The 22,959-nt window shown below is 38.8% G+C and overlaps 1 protein-coding gene across 1 annotated transcript in view; it reads right to left on the reverse strand.

Moving 5' to 3' along the window:
- F9 (coagulation factor IX) overlaps positions 1-11,461 on the reverse strand; it is a 34,951-nt gene extending 23,490 nt beyond the window's left edge. Inside the window, exons 1-4 of the mRNA XM_025275921.3 lie at positions 11,308-11,461; positions 5,917-6,080; positions 5,694-5,718; positions 1,353-1,466 (exon numbers count right to left, since the gene is read on the reverse strand). Of these exons, the coding sequence (XP_025131706.2) occupies positions 1,353-1,466; positions 5,694-5,718; positions 5,917-6,080; positions 11,308-11,380 (376 nt within the window). The 5' untranslated portion in view covers positions 11,381-11,461. The remainder of the gene's footprint in view (positions 1-1,352; positions 1,467-5,693; positions 5,719-5,916; positions 6,081-11,307) is intronic.
- Positions 11,462-22,959: the final 11,498 nt, after the last annotated feature.

Below are 22,959 nucleotides of genomic sequence, written 5' to 3' on the forward strand. Positions count from 1 at the left end.
ACCAGTAATCCTGCATCCAGAGGTAATAAACAAATAGGTAAAGGACTTTGGGGTTTACTGTTCCAACTGCCAAAATCTCAGAAAAAAGGAAGCCTAGGCTATGCAAAGAAAAGATGCACAATGACCCTAGATTTTCTATATAACTCCAGTATATCAATTTAGTCAAACTCAGGAATGAGTTCTGAATTTTGTCAATAAATTTCACATGTGAAGTGGTTCTTATGGGTGGAGAAGAACCTATTATAAGGGAGACTTGGCCTTCCCTACCCCAATTCTATACTTAGTTGACTTCCACTTCTTTGTTGATATTTTAGTTATGAGTTCAAATGATTTTATTGGTCAGTTTTCTTTGCATTTTGTGGATTGCAGTTAGAAGCATGGGTTTTGGTCAGATAAATTGGAGTTCAGGTCCTGGCTGAACCGTTTACTGCTTCTGTGATTTTGAAATGTTTGAGCTGTACTTTCCTCATCTGTGTAGAATGGGGAGAATAATGGTTGTATTGAGGATGAATAAGATAGTGGAACACCATTACCAGTTCTGTGCATGCATGTGTGCTAAGTCACTTCAGTTGTGACCAACTTTTTGCGACCCTATGGACTGTGGCCCACCAGGCTCCTCTGCCCATGGGATTCTCCAGGTAAGAATACTGGAGTGAATTGCTATTTCCTTCTCTAGGGGATCTTCCCAACCACAGGACTAAACCTGGGTTTCTTATGTCTCCTACATTGGCAGGCATGTTGTTTACCACTAGTGCCACCTGGGAACCTACCACTTCCTACTAGTTACCAAATATTACTGTTGCTCTTCATATGGCTTCTTGAACTCATCCTGGAAACTATGACCACAGATAAAATGAATTGATCATCGTTATAAGCTTTAGAAGTATGTTTTATACAATGGAATATTATTCAACCTTCAAAAATAAGGAAATTCTGTCATATGCAACAATGTGGATGAGCCTGGAGGACATTATGGTAAATGAAACAAGGCAGTCACAGAAGGACAAATACCACATGATTCCACTTATATGATGTATCTAAAAATAGTCCAACACATAGAAGCAGAGAATACAATGGTGCTTGCCAGGAGCTGGGGGCGGGGGTGGAGCAAGTGAGGAGTTGCTGTTCTCCAGGTTTCAGTTATGCAAGAGGAATTAAGTCTAGACATCTGCTATACAGAGTTAGCAATACAGTATCATATACTTCAAAATTTGTTGAGTGTAGATCTCGTGTAAAGGGTTCTTTACCATAATTTAAGAGAAGATTATGGTACATACATATTGCATTTTCCAGTTGCATCTGGTTTCAAAGGGAAATTTGGAACCACCAGTAATCCAAAGATAGTTACTTACCTAATTCACAGTTCGTTCCTTCAAATCCAGCTTGACACCAACATTCATAGGAATTAATGTCATCCTTGCACATGCCACCATTTAAACATGGATTGGACTCACACTGATCTCCATCTTCGAGGTAGATTAAGAAGATGAATTAGCAGATGCATTGGTTAGAATGCCCAATCCTTCCTGCACAGACTCATGGAGAGGGGAGCCTAATTTTAGGGTCAGAGCAGGACTTCTGACCTGGAGATCAGTTGCTTATGGGATGCTCCTGTTTTCCTAAGTTTCTAAAAATTCTAATAAAGGTTTTTAGGCTAACATTGTTCTAGGAAATGGCCCTAAGGAAGGCATGTGGATTGTTTATGCAACTGAAGGGAGGAAAATGAGGGAGAAGAAAGTCTGAGTGTAGAGATATACTCAGCAGAAGGTAAGAGGAATTTTCAGTCCTTCTTTATAGAATGATGATGGAGTTAATTCTAAATCGAACCATGTTGCTTCAGCAATCATCTACATGTCGTACCCAGCTTGTTCTATTGCATGTCTTGTAGAGCAAATTGAGCTAGGTAACAGCAACTCCACTCAGGGAACTGACAGCCTTGGCATGGCACACATGCATCTACTTCCTCATCTCATCATTTCACTGTTAAGTAGCCAGTGATGGTTCCAAACAGCCCAAAAGGTGCTCAACTCCTGAAGGATATTCTACTGTCTATGATTAGGTCCCAAATGGTTTGGTAAAGAGACAAACAGCTTTCAATACAAAGAATTAAGAAAGAAAAGCTTCTGAAAATGTGCTATGTTTTTATATAGATTGGCTATGTTTCCTTCCTATCTTTCCTGAAGTTTCTACATTCACAGCATTCTGGAGAGCCTTTGAAGACACTGGTCATCATAAAACAGGAGCAAGGAATAGGTAAGAGGGGAAGGGTCAGGATGAGAAGGGAACCCTTCAGTCGGATTTCTCAGAGCTCTGCCTCAACTCGTAACTCTAAGGCAGCTTCAGGGGAAAGGGGTGAAGAGAACCAGGAGGGAAGCTGGTGCGTCCTCTGAGCAGAGGAAGAGCCCTGAAGAAAGCCAGGAGCGAGATCAGCAAGGCTTGATGTGTGAGTAACCAAAGAGTAAGCGGTAAAGATGACACAAGAATAAAACAGTGAGTGAAAGGGGGCAATTCAAGAGGAATTTCTAATGGTCAGTCATATTTTAGAGCCAAGATTCCTGACTGGAGCCCTGCCTGCTGTAGGACAGCAGTAGTGTGTCTATCATGCTCACTGTCAGGAGCGTGTATCCAGGTCCCACTGGCTGAGAGCTAATAACCTTTTCTCAGGAAGAGTCCCTCTCTGGAAAATCTGCTTGTTGTAAAAATTAGACCTTGTCCCCTCTGCCCCTTGATCCAATGTGCTTTTGCACAGATACTTCAATTTGTTCCAATTCTGTGAAAACAAAATACGTTATCTCTGGTTTATTATTATTGATGTTCAGGACTGGTCTAAAAAAACGAGCCACATTTGCACTTTATATTGCAGATGAACAGAGCTGAATTATTTAGGATGTTTCACTGAAAAGCTCTGGGCTTGCAGCCAGCTACACAGCAACTCATTTGCTGAGACATACTTTAAAATGAGTGTCATTTTATCCTGCATTTAGTCCTCCTTTGGGTGCTTGTCTGTGTATACTTTGGGCTGAGGCAAAGCCACAGACAATAGGGGTCAAAGACAGCAAGGGAGAAGACCTTGCCAAGTGAGAGCTTCCTGTTTAAGGCTACTGAGTCGTGGTTTAATGAATAACCATGTTGTGATCTGAAGGCCGGGAGGGGTCATAGAGAAAGTGGGGGTTGGGCAGTAAAGAATTTGGCTGCTCTTCTGGGCTCCATGACTCCCCAGCTGCGTGACCTTTGGTAAGTCGTTTAACTTCTCTAAACCTGTTTCTTCTGTAAAATGAAGTTCATAATGCTTTGCTCACAGGGGTATGGTGTGAGGATTAAAAGTGATAGCCAGTCTGCTGGGCAGACTCTGGCTAATGCGGTTGGGCAGTTTTTCTCCTTCAGCCAAATTCTTCCCATGGTGAAATGATGGCAGAGGGTAGGGCAGGAATGAGGGACCTGCATCCCCATTGTGTGAGAAGGCCCACACAGGAGAAAACAGCAGAGGCTATTTGGGGTGCTTGGGAATCTCAACTGCAAAGTGAAAAGAAGCATGGAATTGGGTTTTCTTTTTCTTTCTTCTTGTTTTTGTCTTGTTTTTAGTAGACAAAGCAGTACTGACAGTGTAAAAAAATTAATAAACAGAAACCTCAGTTAAATAGAATTGAGAGACCAGAAGGGAGAGCTCTCACGCCCAATGATAGCAGAGCCCAACAGGAAGAAGACCGACTCCACCTCTTTCTTGGCAAGGAGTCAGCCAATGACAAGCCAGGGACTCTTTGTTTACTGTACCAGGTGGCACTAGTGGTAAAGAACGCGTTTGCCAATGCAGGACATGCAGGAGACGTGGGTTCAATCCCTGGGTTAGGAAGATCCTCTGGAGGAGGGCATGGCAACCCACTCTAGTATTCTTGCCTGAAGAATCCCACGGACAGAGGAGCCTGCGGGCTACAGTCCATGGAATCACAAAGAGTAGGACACGACTAAAGTGACTTAACACGCACTTCCTCCCCACTTCCTTTTCCCCTCTTCAAAAGAGTTCTCTGCCCTCTGTCCTCCAGGAACTTGCACATGGCTCCCAGTGGTTGAAGACCCTGAATTATGATTCTCCACTGATCCTGAATAAACCCATCTTTGCTGTAGTCTTTTTCTTTCAGGTCAACAGCAAAATCACGCCCTTGATGCCCTTCCAGGCATCATGCCCTTTCAGGTTTCTTTACCCGAGTTACAGTAAACAACACAGCCTGTGGCCTAGAAGGCAGGGGCCCAGCTTCAAAATATGGTGTTAAAGAGGTACTGATGAGAGGCCACCTGAGGAGGGTATGGGCAATAAAGGGGACAAGAGAGTTTTTTAAATGCAGCCAGGAATATATGGGGAGGAAAAGTAGAAATTGATTTGCTTTTAAAAAAGACAAGATTCAGAGTTTTAAATAGAAATAGAGAATGAAAAGACTTGTTTGGACTAACTGTAGTGGAATACCTCAGTAGAAAGTTGGCACGGTAGCATTCATTATTAAGGACAAAGGCAGAGAAAGCAAATGTAACAGAGTGGACCTCTTCTTCCCTCATGATTTAAAAACAAAGTGGAAAAAAAAAAAAAAAACAAAGTGGAGAGATAATTAGTCACAAGAATATGAATAAGTCCATTAGTGTGCACAGAATGGAATCTGGGAAAATAGAACTGATGGAATTCAATGAATTGGCTGTCCAGGGTAGTTTCTGTTCATGCACATGGTCTTAGGTAAGTCAAGCTGGGAAACTTAACACTGTCTCAAAATCCTGCTGCTAGATTTTAAATTAGTGTTAAAACTTAGTTGTCATTAAAGTTGTGACATTTACTCCTTTTTCAATTCATTCAGCAAGTATTTTCTCAGTGCTTCTGTACCAGATACTGTTTGAGATACTAGGACTGTATCAATAAACAAAACAGTTGAATACACCTGCCAACATGAAGCTTTCATTCTAGCAAGGTGGGAAAAATTAATAGTATAAGTAAGACTATTATATGATACCTCAGATGGTGAAAAGTGCTATGAAAAATAATAGAACAGGATACAGTGTCTAAGTGATGGGGTTGTGGGGGGAGGCAGGTTGACATATTAATAGACGATCAAGGCAGGCGTCATTGAGAGAGTGATATTTGGGTAAAGACCTGAGAGGAGGTGTAAAGACCTGAGAGGAGGTGAGGGAGTGAGCCTACAGGAACCTGGTAGAAGAATCTTCAACATGCAAGGAACAGTCAGTCTAAGACTCTAGAAGCAGTTGTAGCACGTGCAAGGAATAGCTGCAGGGCCAGGATGGCTGGTGACCTGAGTGTGAGGGGAGAGCAGGAGGAGTGGAGGTCACAGGGTGGGGCAATCGGGAGGGCCTTGTAGGCCACCAGAAGGAGGAAGGCTTTTAAGCAGTAAACATTTAAGTCAATCAGCATTTTCTGATTCTCTACTGAGGATTGTAAACTCTCATTCAGTCCCAGATACAATTCTCTTTGGTTTCTTCCTTCTGGATTCCTGAGGTGGAACCACGTTCCTTTTGAAGCCCTAGGGAGGAGTAAGGTTTTCTGCCAGCAGATATCTCCATTATCTCGGATAGTTACCATTCAATGTTGGGTAAAAACAATTTAATTTATTTTTCTGAGCCCTTTTGACACAGAGGAAAGCAATACGTAAATCTTGAATGTTTCATATACCCAGGAGAGGATAAAATGAATTGCTTACCAACATATTGCTTCCAAAATTCAGTCTATAAAGAAAAAGAGGACAAGTTAATGGTACTAGTTACAGTGTTTTTGATTCTTTCTCTATTATAGTATTTATAATATATATACATGTATAGATTTTTAAAATTCTAAAGGGAAATATGGTTTTTTTTCCCTATTTTTCAAAAAGGTTTTTCTATTCTTTGTTCTGCATCTGAAGGGTATTATGTGGAAATACTCACAGTTTTCTCAGTGTTTTCAAAAACTTCTCGTGCTTCTTCAAAACTACATTTTTCTTCTTTACATTCTCTCTCAAGGTTCCCTTGAACAAACTCTTCCAATTTACCTGAATTGTACCTCTTTGGCCGATGGAGAATTTTGGTGGCATTTTCACGGTCAAGAAAAACTGAAATTTAAAAGAACTCTTTAGCTTTAGAGAAAAGAAAATATCATGAAAATTAAATACATCTCTTAAGAAAGGCTTTGTTTTTTAATCCAAGTAATCCCCAAACCAGTTTATCTTTGGGGCATGGAGCCAAAATCTATGAAGTTCTCATGATACTGTATACATATGGAGATTTAGGAATTAAAATTCAGTTTTACTTTTAGTCAAGAGAGCTCCAGTAATAAAAGGTCAGATTTTCAATCGTATTTGAATTTACTCTGGATGAAAAAGAAAGTTCTCAAGTAAGCAGTTAACTTCACACTTCGTCATCATTTGAAAATAGCTAATTGCAGATCCTTGCAAGGTGATCCATCACCCTGGCCAGGCTGTGTTTACAGGACGCAGTTGCCCAGATGACTCGGCAGCACGTTTCTTTTGGAGGAGCAGAGGCCTAAAGACAACCCCGGTGTCTCACTAGATATTAAAGAGAAACCCCTGCATTCATGTTTTTTATTCTTTCAAACTTCAGACTCACAACCCCTTAAATTGGCATGTGTTCTAGGATTTCCAGTGACATATGTCATTCTCTGGGATTCAGGATGTGATTTATTTTAGCTTTGACTGCCTAGCCTGTAGGACCACTCCTGAACACTGGAGGATTAAGGTCTCTAACCTAATTCTCCACCCTCTTCCCCCACCACCCCTCTCCAATCTCAGTCTCTTCTTTCTGTTTCACTCTCTGTCTCTGTGCATGTGTCTTTTTCTAGATAGAGAGATATAGATATAGTATCTATATTTATAATTAATGACAGGAACTCAAGAAGCTGCCTAGAGTTATTCCTTTCCTTAAGAGAACATCTGATAGCATCTCAACAGGACAAGGTGTTTATAACATGAACTTTCCAGGGCATTTTGGGACTGTTTTCTTGTTAGTGCCAAAGAGGGAAAAAAAGAAAGGAGAAGAAACAACTAAAGTCCTTTAATTCCATTGCAGCTGTTTGCTTTATAGAGCCTGCTGATCCCTTGACAGTCTCTCCCTTTTCTCTCACTCCTCAAGTCCCCTTGGGCTTTATTTTCCCCCCGAATTTAGCTTAGACTTTTTCTCTTCAACTCTTCCTTTGTCAACTTTCTCTATTTCCTTCACCCCTTCTTCAGTACTTAATGCCCCACAGTCCCTACTGCTACGTCAGACAGCCAGGTGCCCTGGGAGAAAGCCACAAGCTGCCAATGCGTGCCATGGCATATTGATGCCTCCCAGCCTCCACCATGCCCTCCTCTCTGCTCCCTGGTTCCTGTGCTTGGCCCTGGGCACTCCTACAGTAGCATCTGTGTCTGTATCCATTTACAGTGAGATCTAGTGGAAAAATAGGGGTTTGGAGGCAGAGCAGAGACACCTGGATTTGAATCACATGTCTTACCAGTTATTGGCTATGAAACCTCAGGCAAGTCACATAATCTTTGCAGCTTAACTTTGTCAAGTGTAAACAGTAGTATCATCAGACTGTCTGCCTCCCAGCATTGCTGACAGGATCAGTGAGATCCTGTACAGGCTGGTGTGTGGTGGTTATCTCTTTTCCTTTCTACTCCTGTGTCTGGTCTGCCTTCTTCCTTTTCTCAATTTCCTTTTTACTTAATGCACTTTTCTGTGGCTCTTTCTCTTCTTTACCCCATCTGTATAATTAAATGACTCCTGTCAGAATCAGCACTGACTTCCTAAAGGATAATTTTGAACTTCTCTATTTGCTGCCTGCTCTGAAGCACTCCTAATTGTTGATCTCTCCCTTCTCAGGGTGCTCTTTCCATGAAATCACTCTCTCCTGGTTCTCCTCTTTGCACTGGCTCTTGCTTTTTTTAATTAATTTTAATGAGAGGCTAATTATTTTACAATACTGTGGTGGTTTTTGCCATACATTGACATGAATCAGCCACGGGTGCACATGTGTCCCCCCATCCCGAACACCCCCCCACCTCCCTCCCCACCCCATCAATCTGGGTTGTCCCAGAGCACCAGCTTTGACTGCCCTGCTTCATGCATCCAACTTGCACTGGTCATCTATTTTACATATGGCAATGTACATGTTTCAATGCTATTCTCTCATATCGTTCCACCCTTGCCTTTTCCCACATAATCCAAAAGTCTGTTCTTCACGTTTGTGTCTCCTTTGCTGCCCTGCATATAGGATCGTCGTTACAGTCTTTCTAAATCCCATATATATGCATTAATATACAGTATTTGTCTTTCTCTTTCTGACTTTCTTCACTTTGTATAATAGGCTACAGGTTCATTCACCTCATTAGAACTCACTCAAATGCATTCCATTTTATAACTGAGTAATATACCATTGTGATATGAACCACAACTTCCTAATCCATTCATCTGCTGATGGATATCTAGGTTGGTTCCATGTTCTAACTATTGTAAATAGTGTTGTAATGAATGTTGTGATACATGTGCCTCTTTCAATTCTGGTTTCCTTGGGATATGTGCCCAGCAGCAGGACTGCTGGGTCAGATAGCAGTTCTATTCCCAGTTTTTTATGGAATCTCTACACTGTTCTCCATAATGGCTGTACCAGTTTGCATTCCCACCAACAGTGTAAGAGGGTTCCCTTTTCTCCACATGCTTTCCAGCATTTATTCTTTGTAGACTTTTTGACGGTGGTCATTATGACCAGTGTGAGATGATACCTCATTGTGGTTTTGATTTGCATTTCTCTAATAATGAATGATGTTGAGCATCTTTTCATGTTTATTAGCCATCTGTAAATCTTTTTTGGAGAAATGTCTGTTTAGTTCTTTTGCCCACTTTTTGATTGGGTTGTTCTGGTATTGAGTTTGATTGGGTTTTCTGGTATTGAGCTGCATGAGCTGCTTGTATATTTTGGAGATTAATTCTTTGTCAGTTGTTTCATTTGCTATTATTTTCTCCCATTCTGAAGACTGTCCTTCCACCTTGCTTATAGTTTCTTTCATTGTGCGCTGACTCTTGTTATTCACCCACCACTTGAATCTATTCATTCCCCTTCTTCTGCCTGCCCCATGAGGTTCAGTGTTCTCCCAGGCTCCAGCCACCAGTTTCAGCCTTGTTCTTCTTCAATCCATACATCTTTGTCAGGGCCAGGACTGGGTGAGGTGAACAAGGCCCCTAGGACACAGAATTCAAGGAGGCATGCTTGCTCAGAGTATGCAAGTATTTTTATGCCCTTCGTGCCCTTCTTGCCTCACCCTAGTCCAGCCCTAAAGTGTTAGTCACTCAGTTGTGTCCGCCTCTTTGTGACCCTATGGACTGTGTAGCCTGTCAGACTCCTCTGTCCATGAGATTCTCCAGGCAAGAATACTGGAGTGGGTTGCCATGAACCTACTCATTTTTTAAGACCCGCCTCAAAATATTGTCCCTCTGTCAGTGTCCCACCATTAATATGTTCCTTTCTCTATGCCCCTTTAGTGCCTGGTATGCATCTTATCACGTATTGAAATCTCTCACCTGGCCTCAGGGTACTTTAGATCAGAGAGGGAATCTGATTTATCTCCAAGCCCCTCGTACCTTGTGATGGTACCTGGCACCGTAGTAGCCACTGTGTTATGGACTGAAGCTGTCTTTCATTTTATTTCATTCATTCATTCTGAATGAAAGGCAGCTTGGGTCCATATACTTTACAAAACTGAATTGGTGGCACGAAATAGTTTTGATTGCAAAATTCTAAATTGATGCAGTAATACCTAAGGGCAGCAGCCATGAAAATGCAACATCTCTGTGAAAATCATTCATAGAACCTGCTTTTAGAAGCCAGTGACAGTTTAACAGCAGAGGAGAGCACTGCACCGACACTGTCCATCCTTAGGGAAAGCCCCCTGGTGCTCTGCTCAGGGACCTAATATCTCTGACTATGAGGACTCCACTGCCTTTCTCCTTACCATTGTCAGAGGGTCATATATTTAACCCTTCAAGCTTATTTATTCTTTTCATTATTTACCAAGTTTCTGAAATCCTAGTCCTCCTTTTTTTTCTCTGAATCTGTCCTTTTTTCCTACATCTGAGGTCTTCAAGTGTGCAGCAGCCTTCTTAAAACCTCCATCACCTCACTACTTATGTCGAAGGCAGTTTGGATCCTTTGTCCTCCTAGATCTCACACTGATGAGATGTGTATAAAGACTTAGCTTTATGTTCTCCTTTGTGAATGTTCCAGCTAAATTTCTTTATTGCTTGACGCTGCCCAGTTTGCTGGTTTAATTTAACCTCTGCATTCATGTGTCATTATTTCTGCATTTCAGTGTGACATCATGTCTGGAGTGGGAACCACAGGGCCAGTCTGCTTTCTGGGGATGCTTTGGGTTGGCACCCCTGATCTTGGCACTGTAGATTTGAGTATAATAGGTTGACAAGTAAGTGTGATAAATGCTTCCTGTGAGAACATGCTGTTTGTCTAAATGGGGTAGTTTCTTCTCTGTGTGCCTGCCTTTGGGGAATACATAAAGTCACTGAAGTTGTGGGAAAAAACCAAGTGATGTAAATTGCATTGACTAAATTTGTACTCTTGATGTCAATTCTTGGATTTGCTTTGATGTCCTAAGAGCTCAAGTGAGCATTGAATTTCCCCCTGTGTCAACTCCGAGATGTTTGGAATCAGACAAAATGATTTCTTTCTAACCCATGGAAAACTTCAGTGATAAATAACAACTTACTACTAGAAAGTTTGTTTGTATTCTAAGATTATCAATTGAAGGTGTATGATTTTATAGACTTTAAAAATTAGAGGTCTGACTCATTAAACAGTTCTAAAATTTTGAACCATGTTATATGTCTTAAAATCAAACTTTTTGTGTAAGTAAAACCATTGTTTTTGCTCTGTTTCCCATTTTGCTTTCAAAGTAATGAGTAAAGAACCCACAAAATGACAATTAATTTTTCTCCAAATTCTGCTGTTTCCTTGTTAAAGCGTTTTCCCCCTTTTAATTTTTTTTTAAACCAAGAAGACGACTATTGTCTAAGGAATTACATTGTCAAATCATAAGCCCAACAGTGTCCATTTTAAAAACATACTATAAATATTGTAAATCTATTTAATTTTTAAAATGAGGAAGACATAGCTACCAGAGAACCAGTACTTACTAACCCATAAGCTAACTACTAGAATCATAAATATTGTGGTCAAATCCTGTAATCATTATTTAATGAAGAAGACAGCCCCAGACGTTTCTGTATCTAAAATACAAGCACATTCAATGTAACTTTATAAAGGAAACAAACCTGTACATTCAGCACTGAGTAGATATCCTAAAAGGCAGATGGTGACGAGGCCCGGTGATTCTGCCATGATCATGTTCAGGCACCATATAACCTTTGTTAGTAGATTGTGCAAGTAGCAAGGTTGACCAATTGTTCCAAAGTACAAGCTGAGCTGTATTTACTTCTGGGAAACAGCGTCTATCTCCCTCAGTGGGCTGTTTCCAACGACCTCTTGGATTAAATGAAAAGAGGAGGCAGTGGCCATCGTTAAACTTCACCTCTGATTCCATGGGCTTCTGTCACTGTGGCTGACCTGGGACTGAAGCTTGAACTGACCCATTGTTAGAATAGGGGAAGGTACAATGGCTGCTGTTGCTGTGGCAGCAGAACTCATCTTAGGATCCATTTTGTCCTTGTCAGGGAACACTAATGTCATATAGTTGAAAGGTAAAGAGATTGAAAGAATGAAGTCATTTTGTCACCCACCTTAAAACGTTTCCACTGCTTATATCTGTTGAGTCACCTGGTGGGTCTTTTATCTTCCTCCTCATAATGACGAGTTTATAAACTTCACTGTGCTGTGTACGCATATGGTGAAGCAGATGGGCTCTGTCTCAGAACATATGTATATATGTTTGAGTGTATATATGTATGCATGTATACTTATGTATAGAAAATAAATGTATAAATATTATTATATAATAGTTCATATTTATATACCACTTCACATGTAATATAAAAAATTCATAATAGTATGGCAACATTTATCTGCCATTCTTTGTGCTGCTGTTGTGATACATTTTATTTCCAAATGTTATAAACCCTATATTATCTTATTATTCCACTTTAAGCAGTCAACAGTCTTTCAAAGAAATTTTAAAATGAGGAAAAATATATTTAGTCACATGTTTACCATTATGATATTCTTCATTTTTTTGGGTAGACCCAAATTTCAATCTGCTACAATTTTTCATCATTATGAAAAATTTTCATTAATAATTTTGATAGTATAGGCTATTTTATGATGAATTTTCTCAACTTTATTTGAAAATGTCTCCATTTTACCTTCATGTTTCAAATTTGGCTGCATATACAATTCTAGGTTGAAATTTTTTTTCAGCACATTAAAGAAGTTATCCTATTGCCTTCTGGCATGCATTGTTTCTGATGATAAGGCAGTGAATATTCTTCTCATTTATTTTTAGCAATTTGACTACAGTGAGCCAAGGTATTCTTGGGGTTCATTGAGGTTCTTGAATCTGTGGCATTAAAATTAGGAAAATTCTTGTACCTTATTTTTTCAAAATTTTGTTTTAAAATAATTATGTAAAGTTTAAAAAAAATTAAATTAAAAAAAAAACAAAAGCCACACAAAAAAATCCTACTGTCTCATACATAAAAAAATAAAAAATAAATAAATAAATATCATCAACACTAAAAAAAAAAAATCCCCGCATCATAGCAATAAAATAAAATAAAATAAAATAAAATAAAAACAGTTATAGGAAATTGCAAAATCAATACAGAGAGGTCCCATATACCTTTCCCTGTGTTTGTATCTTATATAAATATAGTAGTATAATATCAAAACCAGCTAGTGGACATTGAGTGGCTTATTTTATGTATATAATTCTAAGAGATTTTATCACAGGTATAGAAGAAAAATTCTGTCATCACAAACATCTCCTTTGTGCTACCTTTTTTATGATCACACCCCTCCCCCTCCCAATTATTTCTAACCCCTGGCACAACTGATCAGTTTTCAGTTTCTATAGTGAGAATGTTGTATAAATGGAATCATAGGGTATGTGACCTTCTGAGATTCGCCCTTTTCATCCAGCATAATATCTTTGAAATCCATCTAGATTGCTGCATGTTTTAGTAGTTGTTTTTTATTGCTGAGGAGTATGGATATGTGAACCGTGAACTTCCTTATGTTCAAGCTGGTTTTAGAAAAGGCAGAGGAACCAGAGATCAAATTGCCAACATCCACTGGGTCATGGAAAAAGCAAGAGAGTTCCAGAAAAACATCTATTTCTGCTTTATTGACTATGCCAAAGCCTTTGACTGTGTGGATCACAGTAAACTGTGGAAAATTCTGAAAGAGATGGGAATACAAGACCACCTGATCTGCCTCTTGAGAAATTTGTATGCAGGTCAGGAAGCAACAGTTAGAACTGGACATGGAACAACAGACTGGTTCCAAATAGGAAAGGGAGTACGTCAAGGCTGTATATTGTCACCCTGCTTATTTAACTTATATGCAGAGTACATCATGAGAAACGCTGGACTGGAAGAAACACAAGCTGGAATCAAGATTGCCAGGAGAAATATCAATAACCTCAGATATGCAGATGACACCACCCTTCTGGCAGAAAGTGAAGAGGAACTAAAAAGCCTCTTGATGAAAGTGAAAGAGGAGAGTGAAAAAGTTGGCTTAAAGCTCAACATTCAGAAAACGAAGATCATGGCATCCGGTCCCACCACTTCAGGGGAAATAGATGGAGAAACAGTGGAAACGGTGTCAGACTTTATTTTTCTGGGCTCCAAAATCACTGCAGATGGTGACTGCAGCCATGAAGTTAAAAGACGCTTACTCCTTGGAAGGAAAGTTATGACCAACCTAGATAGCATATTCAAAAGCAGAGACATTACTTTGCCAACAAAGGTTCGTCTAGTCAAGGCTATGGTTTTTCCTGTGGTCATGTATGGATGTGAGAGTTGGACTGTGAAGAAGGCTGAGCACCGAAGAATTGATGCTTTTGAACTGTGGTGTTGGAGAAGACTCTTGAGAGTCCCTTGGACTGCAGGGAGATCCAACCAGTCCATTCTAAAGGAGATCAGCCCTGGGATTTCTTTGGAAGGAATGATACTAAAGCTGAAACTCCAGTACTTTGGCCACCTCATGCGAAGAGTTGACTCATTGGAAAAGACTCTGATGCTGGGAGGGATTGGGGGCAGGAGGAGAAGGGGACGACAGAGGATGAGATGGCTGGATGGCATTGCTGACTTGATGCACGTGAGTCTGAGAGAACTCCGGGAGTTGGTGATGGACAGGGAGGCCTGGAGTGCTGTGATTCATGGGGTCGCAAAGAGTCAGACACGACTGAGCGACTGATCTGATCTGATCTGATGGATATGCCAATTTGCTTGACTCTTCACTTACTAGGGACATTTTTATTGTTTCCAATGTTTGCTATTGCAATAATGTGTTTTCAACATTCATGTACAGGTTTCTATGTGGACATAATTTTTAAATTTCTCTGGGATAAACGTGTAGGAATAAAGTTTCTGGGTCATGTGAGAGTTGAATGTTTGGGTTTTAAATAAACTGCCAAGCTGTATTCCAACATGGCAGTACCACTTTACATTCCAAACAGCAATGGATGAGTGATCCATTTTCTCTACATACTTGCAAGCATTTGGTATTATCATTTTTTATTTTAGACATTCTGATAGGTGTGTATTTAGACCATTTATATTGAAGATAATTATTAATATGTTAGGACTTAAGTCTGCCATTTTATTGTTTGCTTTTTCCACCTTCTTGTTCTCTTTCCTCTATTCTCTTTACATGCCTTTTTGTGGGTTACTTGAAAAAAAATTTAGAATTCCATCTTGATTTATTTATAGAGGTTTTTAAAAAGTGTATCTTATTGTATAATTTTTGTAGCTTTTGCTCTGAGTTTTACAATATACACATGTGACTTATCAGAGTCTACTGGTATCAGTATTTTAACACATAAGTATGAAGCCCTACTTTCATATCCATTAATCTTCTCTACTTTTAAATATCACTGTCATGATAACCAGATAATGCTATTTTTGTTTTAATTATCAAATATCATTTATAAAACTCATGAAAGCTTCCCTGGTGGCTCAGATCATAAAGAATCCGCCTGCAGTGTGAGAGACCTGAGTTCGATCCCTGGGTTGGGAAGATCCCCTGGAGGAGGGCATAGCAACCCATTCCAGTATTCTTGCCTGGAGAATCCCTGTGGACAGCGGAGCCTGGCAGGCTACAGTCCATGGGGGTTGCAAAGAGTTGGACATGACTGAGCAACTAAGCACAGCACAGCACATGAGGAGAGGGGTAGTCTACCAAATATATTCATATCTCTGCTCTTTCTGTTACTAGATCTTACTATCCAATTCTTTTATCATTTGCTTCTCATTGAAGAATGTCCCTTAGCCATTCTTTTAAGATAAGTCTTAAAATGCTTCTATTTCCCCTTGATGGTTGAAGGATAGTTTTACTGGATATCAGATTTGTGGTGGACAGATTTTTTCCCTCTAGTACTTGAAAATGTACCATTTCCTCTGGCTTCCATGTTTTCAAATGAGAAATCTACTGTCATTCAAACTGGTCCTCCTCTCCAGGTATTGTGTCAGAGTTCTCTAGCAGCTATCAAGCTTTTGTTTTCTTTGTCTTTAGTTTTCACAGGTTTAGTTATGATGTGCTTTGGTATGGATTCTTTTGGCATTATACTGTTTGGGGTTCACTCAGCTTCTTGAATCTATAAATTTGTCTTTTTTCCAAAAGACATCTTTGATTCCACTTTCTTTTTCCTCTCCATATGGGATTCTAATGACACAAAGTGTTACATGTATTTTATTGGTCCACAGGACTCTCAGGCTCTATTTGTCTGTATTTTCTCTCATTAAGTACATTCTGTGAATTCACTTTCTGGTAAGCCCTCTTTTAAGTTTACTGAGTCGATCTGTCATCTCCACTCTGATTTTGAGCCTCTCCAGAGAGATTTTTTTTAAGTTATTCTTTTCAGCTTTATATTTTCCATTTTCTTTTTTTTTTTAAATAAGCTTTTCCACTTTTGCCGAGATTTTCTATTTTAAAATTCTTTCTGAGATAATCTGTAGTAGATTGTTGAAACATTTTTATGATGCCAGCTTTAATATTCTTTTCAGATAATTCCAACATTGATTCATTTCAGTATTAGTGTCACTTCATCATCTTTTCTCATTCAAATTGCGATTTTCCTGGTTCTTAGCATGATGAGTGGTTTTCAATAGTATTCTGGACATTTTGCCTATTACATTAATAGACACTGGGTCCTATTTAGCAGGCAGTCACTCTGACCTATGACCCAGGTCATAGGATATTTTTCTGGGCTTTGATTCCAATTCAACTTTTAGATCCTTTTGGGATTATTTTGGTAAATAAAATTTCAAGTCAGTTAATATTATGATATGGAGGTTATCCGCATGTGCCTGACCCAGTTAGCCATATCCTTTCAAAACAGAGAGCTTTCTCCAATTGATAGCAAACAGAGAAGCCAGAGATGTTCAAAGTATGTGACAGATTTGATGAAGCATTGGTGGCTTTGAAGTTGCCTGGGAGGTGATGGGACATGTGGAAAGACCAAAGAGTGGTCTCTAGAAGCTGAGAGCCAGCAAGAAATCAGGGATTTCAGACCTATGTGAAGTGTGTTAGTTGCTTAGTCATCTCTGACTCTGTGACCCTGTGGACTGTAGCCCACCAGGTTCCCCTGTCTATGGAGTTCTCCAGGCAAGAATACTGGAGTGGATTGCCATTTCCTTCACTCAAACCTGTAGCAAAATGGAATTCAGTTCTGTCAACACGCTTAACAAGTCTGAAAATGGGTTATTCCCCAGAACCTCCAGATAGGAGCCTAGTTGGCTGACACCTTGACTTAGGCCTTAGGAGATCCTAAGCTGGGATCTTACTTGAAATCCCTTGCTCTTTCGTTTACTAAACTATGACATAATAAATGGGTATTGCTTTAAGCTGATATGTTTGTAGCAATATGTTATGTGACAATAGAAAACTAACACTCTATCATTAGTATTTTCATTTGTGCTAAACATTGCTTTCTTCCTGAAGTTCTTTTTGAACTGTTGGTACCTCTGGGAGGATAAACAGATACCATCTTGAGAACATTAATTTGAGATTATAAAAGCTTTATAGTTTTAGCTTTTATATTTTAGTATGTGATATATCTTGAATAAATCTTGTATATGAAGTGAGGTTAATATTTGAGGTTAATTTTTTCTTCTTTATGAATATGGATTGCTCCAGCACTATTGATTGATAAGACTATTCTTTCCCCCTCATTTTAGCTTGCTGCCTTGGTCAGAAAACAATTAGTTCTGTTCATGTGAGTTTATTGCTGAACTCTATGTTCTGTTCATTTTGCATTCATTTTAATTTATATGAATGAGGGTATAGTAAAAGTTTTAAATTCAAATCCATCATTTTAAGATCCATTTTTGGGACTTCCCTGGTGGTCCAGTGGTTAAGACTCCATGCTTCCATTGGTTCAATCCCTGGTTGGGGAGCTAAGATCCTGCATGCCACAGCCAAAAAAAAAAAAAAAAAAGTTAAAAAAAGACCCATTTTTATTGCTCTGCACACATCTAGTCTGATGCTTCTAACTGCTGCCTGGTGTATATACATCATTTTTTTCCTAGCTTTCCCCCCAGTGATTGGCATTTCAGTTCAGTTCCGTTCAGTTGCTCAGTCATGTCTGACTCTTTGTGATCCCATGGACTGGAGCACACCAGGCCTCCCTGTCCATCACCAACTCCTAGAGTTTACTCAAACTCATGTCCACTGAGTCAGTGATGCCATACAAACATCTCATCCTCTGTCATCCCCTTCTCCTCCCACCTTCAATCTTTCCCAGCATCAGGGTCTTTTCACATGAGCCAGTTCTTTGCAACAGGTGGCCAAAGTATTGGAGCTTCAGCTTCAGCATCAGTCCTTCCAATGAATATTCAGGACTGATTTCCTTTAGGATGGACTGGTTGGATCTCCTTGCAGTCCAAGGGACTCTTAAGAGTCTTCTCCAACACCACAGTTCAAAAGCATCAATTCTTAGGTGTTCAGCTTTCTTTATAGTCCAACTATCAGATTCATACATGACTATTGGAAAAAACCATAGCTTTGACTAGACGGACCTTAGATGGTAAAGTAATGTCTCTGCTTTTTAATATGCTGTCTAGGTTGGTGATAACTTTTCTTCCAAGGAGCAACGTCTTTTAATTTCATGGCTGCAGTCGCCATCTGCAGTGATTTTGGAGCCCCCCCCCAAATAAAGTCAGCCACTGTTTCCACTGTTTCCCCATCTATTTGCCATGAAGTGATGGGACCAGATGCCATGATCTTCGTTTTCTGAATGTTGAGTTTTTTTTTTTAACATTTAAAAAATTAATTTTTAATGAATATAACAGTCACATCTTTAAAAATCAAGCAAACTTTTTATTTTTTTTTAATTTTATTTTATTTTTAAGCCTGAAACACTGTATTAGTTTGTTGAGTTTTAAGCCAACTTTTTCATTCTCTTTCACTTTGATCAAGAGGCTCTTTAGTTCTTCTTCACTTTCTGCCATAAGTGTGGTGTCTTCTGCATAACTGAGGTTATTGATATTTCTGCTGGCAATCTTGATTCCAGCTTGTGCTTCATCCAGCCCAGTGTTTCTCATGATGTACTCTGCATATATGTTAAATGAGCAGTGTGACAATATACAGCCTTGATGTACTCCTTTTCCTATTTGGAACCAGTCTGTTGTTCCACGTCCAGTTCTAACTGTTGCTTCTTGAACTGCATACAGATTTCTCAGGAGGCAGGTCAGGTGGTCTGATATTCCCATCTCTTTCAGAATTTTCCACAGTTTATTGTGATCCACAAAGTCTTTGGCATAGTCAATAAAGCAGTAGTTTGGCATCTAGATTGCTTAAAGCATCCTGTTTCCACAAATATTGCCACATTGGACACCTTCTTTTGAGTACCCATATGGAAAATGTGGTCATTTACTTAGGATATGTATTTAGGAGCAGAGTGTCTGGGTCTTGGGATATTCCTGTTCCTGATTTGTCTAAGAACTGCCAGATTGTTCTCCAGATTGGCTGCACCAACCTACACCCCCAGAAGCAGTGCTTATAGATTTCTATATTGCACATTCATACCAATTCTTGGGATTAGCCTTGTAAAATTTTTGATAATTGAAATTGGCTAAAGTACCATCTTGTTTTAATTGATGTTTGCCTTATTATTATGAGTTAGAACATGTTTCTGTATACTTTTCAGACTTCTAAATTTCCCCTTTTGTAAATTGCCTACTAATGACGGTTGCCAATTTTTCTTCTGGGGTTAATTTGAAGACTTTCCTTGAATATTCTAGAAATTAAGATAATCCATTATCGGTTTTAGACATTATTTATAATGTTTTATAATTATATAAATTATATATAATTTTAATGTTTATATAATTATATCGGAGAAGACAATGGCACCCCACTCCAGTACTCTTGCCTGGAAAATCCCATGGATGGAGGACGCTGGTAGGCTGCAGTCCATGGGGTCGCTAAGAGTCGGACACGACTGAGTGACTTCACTTTCAGTCTTTATTTTCATGCATTGGAGAAGGAAATGGCATCCCACTCCAGTGTTCTTGCCTGGAGAATCCCAGGGATGGGGGAGCCTGGTGGGCTGCCATCTAGGGGGTCGCACAGAGTCGGACACGACTGAAGTGACTTAGCAGCATGTAATTATATAATGTTATATAATTTTAATTTTTCCCATTCTGTCATATGTCAAGTAACTCTGATTTTCTTATACTTTTTTGAATAGATGTTCTCAGTTTGAATTTATTAAATGCATCAGTTTTTGCTTTTATAATCTGTGATTTTAAAGTTTTGAGTATTGTTTCTCTGTCTCTTGGTCAAAAAGATATTCTCATATTTTTATACTAACTTTATAGCTTTATTTTTCACATCGAGGCTTATAGTCTAATCTGTAAGTCTAAAATTTGATAACAAAGTTGATGAGGGTGTGGGGAAAGAGTATTTGCATTTGCTGTTGGGGGGTATACAGAGTCTTGGAGGTCATTTAGGTCTTATCAAAAGCTTTACAAATTCATTCTTTTGATATAGAAATTCAGCTGATTATAAATGAACAAAAAATTTACCTGCAAATTATATTTTTAAAGTTATTATAATAGTGAAATGCTGAAAATAAGCCAAATATTCAATGATAAGAATTGTAATAATTAAATAATGGTATATTGAACTCTGACATGACACAGCTCGCCAGAAAAGCAAAAACAGTGGGCAATTGTTGTTCAATGGGTATAAGGCTTCAGTTATACATGAAAAATGAGCTCTAGAATTCTGCTGTAGATCATTATGCCTATAATAATAAATAATAAATAAAATTGCTACAAAGCTACAGTAATTAAGAAAATGTAGTAGTAGCACATGGATAGACAGATTAGTTTCCTATTACTGCTGTAACAAGTTGCTACAAATTTGGTGGCTTAATGCTTCTGAAGGGGGGTCAGAAATTCAAAATCGGTCTCAGTGAGCTAAAGTCAAGGTGTTGTCAGGGCTGGTTATTTCTGGAAGTTCAGAGAGAATAGTCCCTTTTCTCTGTCTTTTTTAGCTTCCAGATGCCACCTAATTTCTGGCTTATATCATTTCCTTATATTGTTCCAACCCCTTGCTTCCATCATTGTTTCTCCTACTGATTATGATCCTGCTGCCTCTCTTATAAGAATTCTTGTAATTACATTGAGCTCACTGAATAATCCTGGAAAATCTCTCCATCTTAAGATTCTTATTAGTAATCACATCTGCAGTCTCTATTTTTACCAGAAGTAAAAGTTCTGTCATAGTTTCTGGGGATTAGGATCTGGGGTTATTTGGGGGCCAATATTAAGCCTACCATACATATCAATGAATTAGAGTCCTTAGGTAAATCCTCAATTTTATGGTCATTGATTTTGACAAGGGTATTGAGACAATTTGATGGGGGCAAGTAACAGTCTTTTCAACAAATGGTTTTGGGACAACTGGATACCCATGTGAAAAAGAATGAAGTTGAAAAAAAAAAGAGTGAAGTTGGAAAAAAAGAATGAAGTTTAATCCCTACCTCATATCATATGCAAAAATTAACTCAGAAATTGACAATAGAACTAAAACTATAAAATCTTAGAAGAAAACATATGTAAATCTTCATGATCTTGGTTTAGGCAATAGTTTCTTAGCTATGACACCTAAAGCACAAACAACCAAAGGAAAAAAATGGATAAATTGAATCTCATCAAAATTAAAAATGTCTGTGCATCAAAAGACACTACTAAAAGAGTAAAAGTATTTATATAACCCACAGAATAGGAGAAAAAAATTTGCTGATCATATATCTGATAAGAAACTTTTTAGTAGGACATATAAAGAACTCTTAGAACTCAGCATTAAAAAATGCAAATAACCCAATTAAAAATTGTCAGAAGACCCCCCCCCCAATTGGCAGAAGATCCAAGTAGATGTTTCTCTGAAGATACACAAATGACCAATAAGGACTTGAAAAGATGCTCAGCTTCATTAGTCATTAGGAAAATACAAATTAAATTCACAATTAGAGACAACTTCAAACCCAATAAGATGGCTATAATAAGCAAAACAAAATAAGTTTGGTTGAGGGTGTGGAGAAGCTGGAACCCTCATACATTGCTCTCTGCATAATGTAATATGGTACAGCCTCCATGGAAGACAATTTTTTGGTTCCCAAAAAAGTTAAACACAGAATTACCATGTGACCCAAGAATTCTACTCCTAGGTAGAATTTCATTTAGTCAGGAGAAATGAAAATTTATGTCCACACAAAAATTTGTACATGAATGTTAATAACATTAATTTATAATAGCTAAAATGTGCCATTAGCAGATGAACGTTTAAGCGAAATGTTGTAAGTTCATACAACTGAATATTATTCAGCCATAAAATGGAAAGAATCCATACATGCTACAATACGGGTAAACCTTGGAAACATTATGCTAACTTATAGAAGCCAGTTATAAAAGGCAACATATTAAGACTTCCCTGTTGGTTCAGTGGTTAAGACTGCAGGGGGCATGGGTTCAGTCCCTGGTCAGGGCAAGTAAGATACCACATGCTGCATAGCCAAAGATAAACAGAAAAACAATAATGGGGAAGTGTGTTTGACATGGACAGTTGCTTTCAGTTGTCAGTTGAGGGGAAAGCAGCATGTTAGTGTGATAGCATTCACATATGTGTGTTCTTATGTGTGTAAATGATGTTAACACACACATGCACACTTACAGTCACAGTGGATTACTCCAAAATTTTCAGTGTTTTTTTTTTTTTTTCCTGGTTTTTGATTACAGGTTTTTATTTTCTTTTTTTCCTTGTTTATAATTTTTTGGAATGAGCATGTCATTTTTTAAAAAAGTTTTTGACTGCACCATGCGACATGTGAGATCTTAGTTCCTTGGAGTCTTAACCACTGAACCTTCAGGGAAGTTCCTAAATTTATTTTTTATTTTTAAAAATTTATTTTTAATTGAAGGGTAATTACAATTTTGTGTTGGTTTCTGACATTCATCAACATGGATCAGCCATAGGGATATATATGTCTCCTCCCTCTTGAGCCTCCCTCCCACCTTCCACCCCATCCCACCCCTGTAGGTTGTCACAGAGCCCCTGTTTGAGTTCCCTGAGTCATATAGCAAATTCCTACTGGCTATCTATTGTACATGTATTAGTGTGTATGTTTTCATTCTACTGTCTCCATTCGTCCCACCCTCTTCTTCCTACTGCCCCCACATCCATAAGTCTTTTCTTTGTCTGCATCTCCATTGCTGCCCTGCAAATAGGTTCATCAGTACTTTTTA

The sequence above is a fragment of the Bubalus bubalis genome, chromosome X (assembly GCF_019923935.1).
Source record: "Bubalus bubalis isolate 160015118507 breed Murrah chromosome X, NDDB_SH_1, whole genome shotgun sequence".
Lineage (NCBI taxonomy): Eukaryota > Metazoa > Chordata > Mammalia > Artiodactyla > Bovidae > Bubalus > Bubalus bubalis.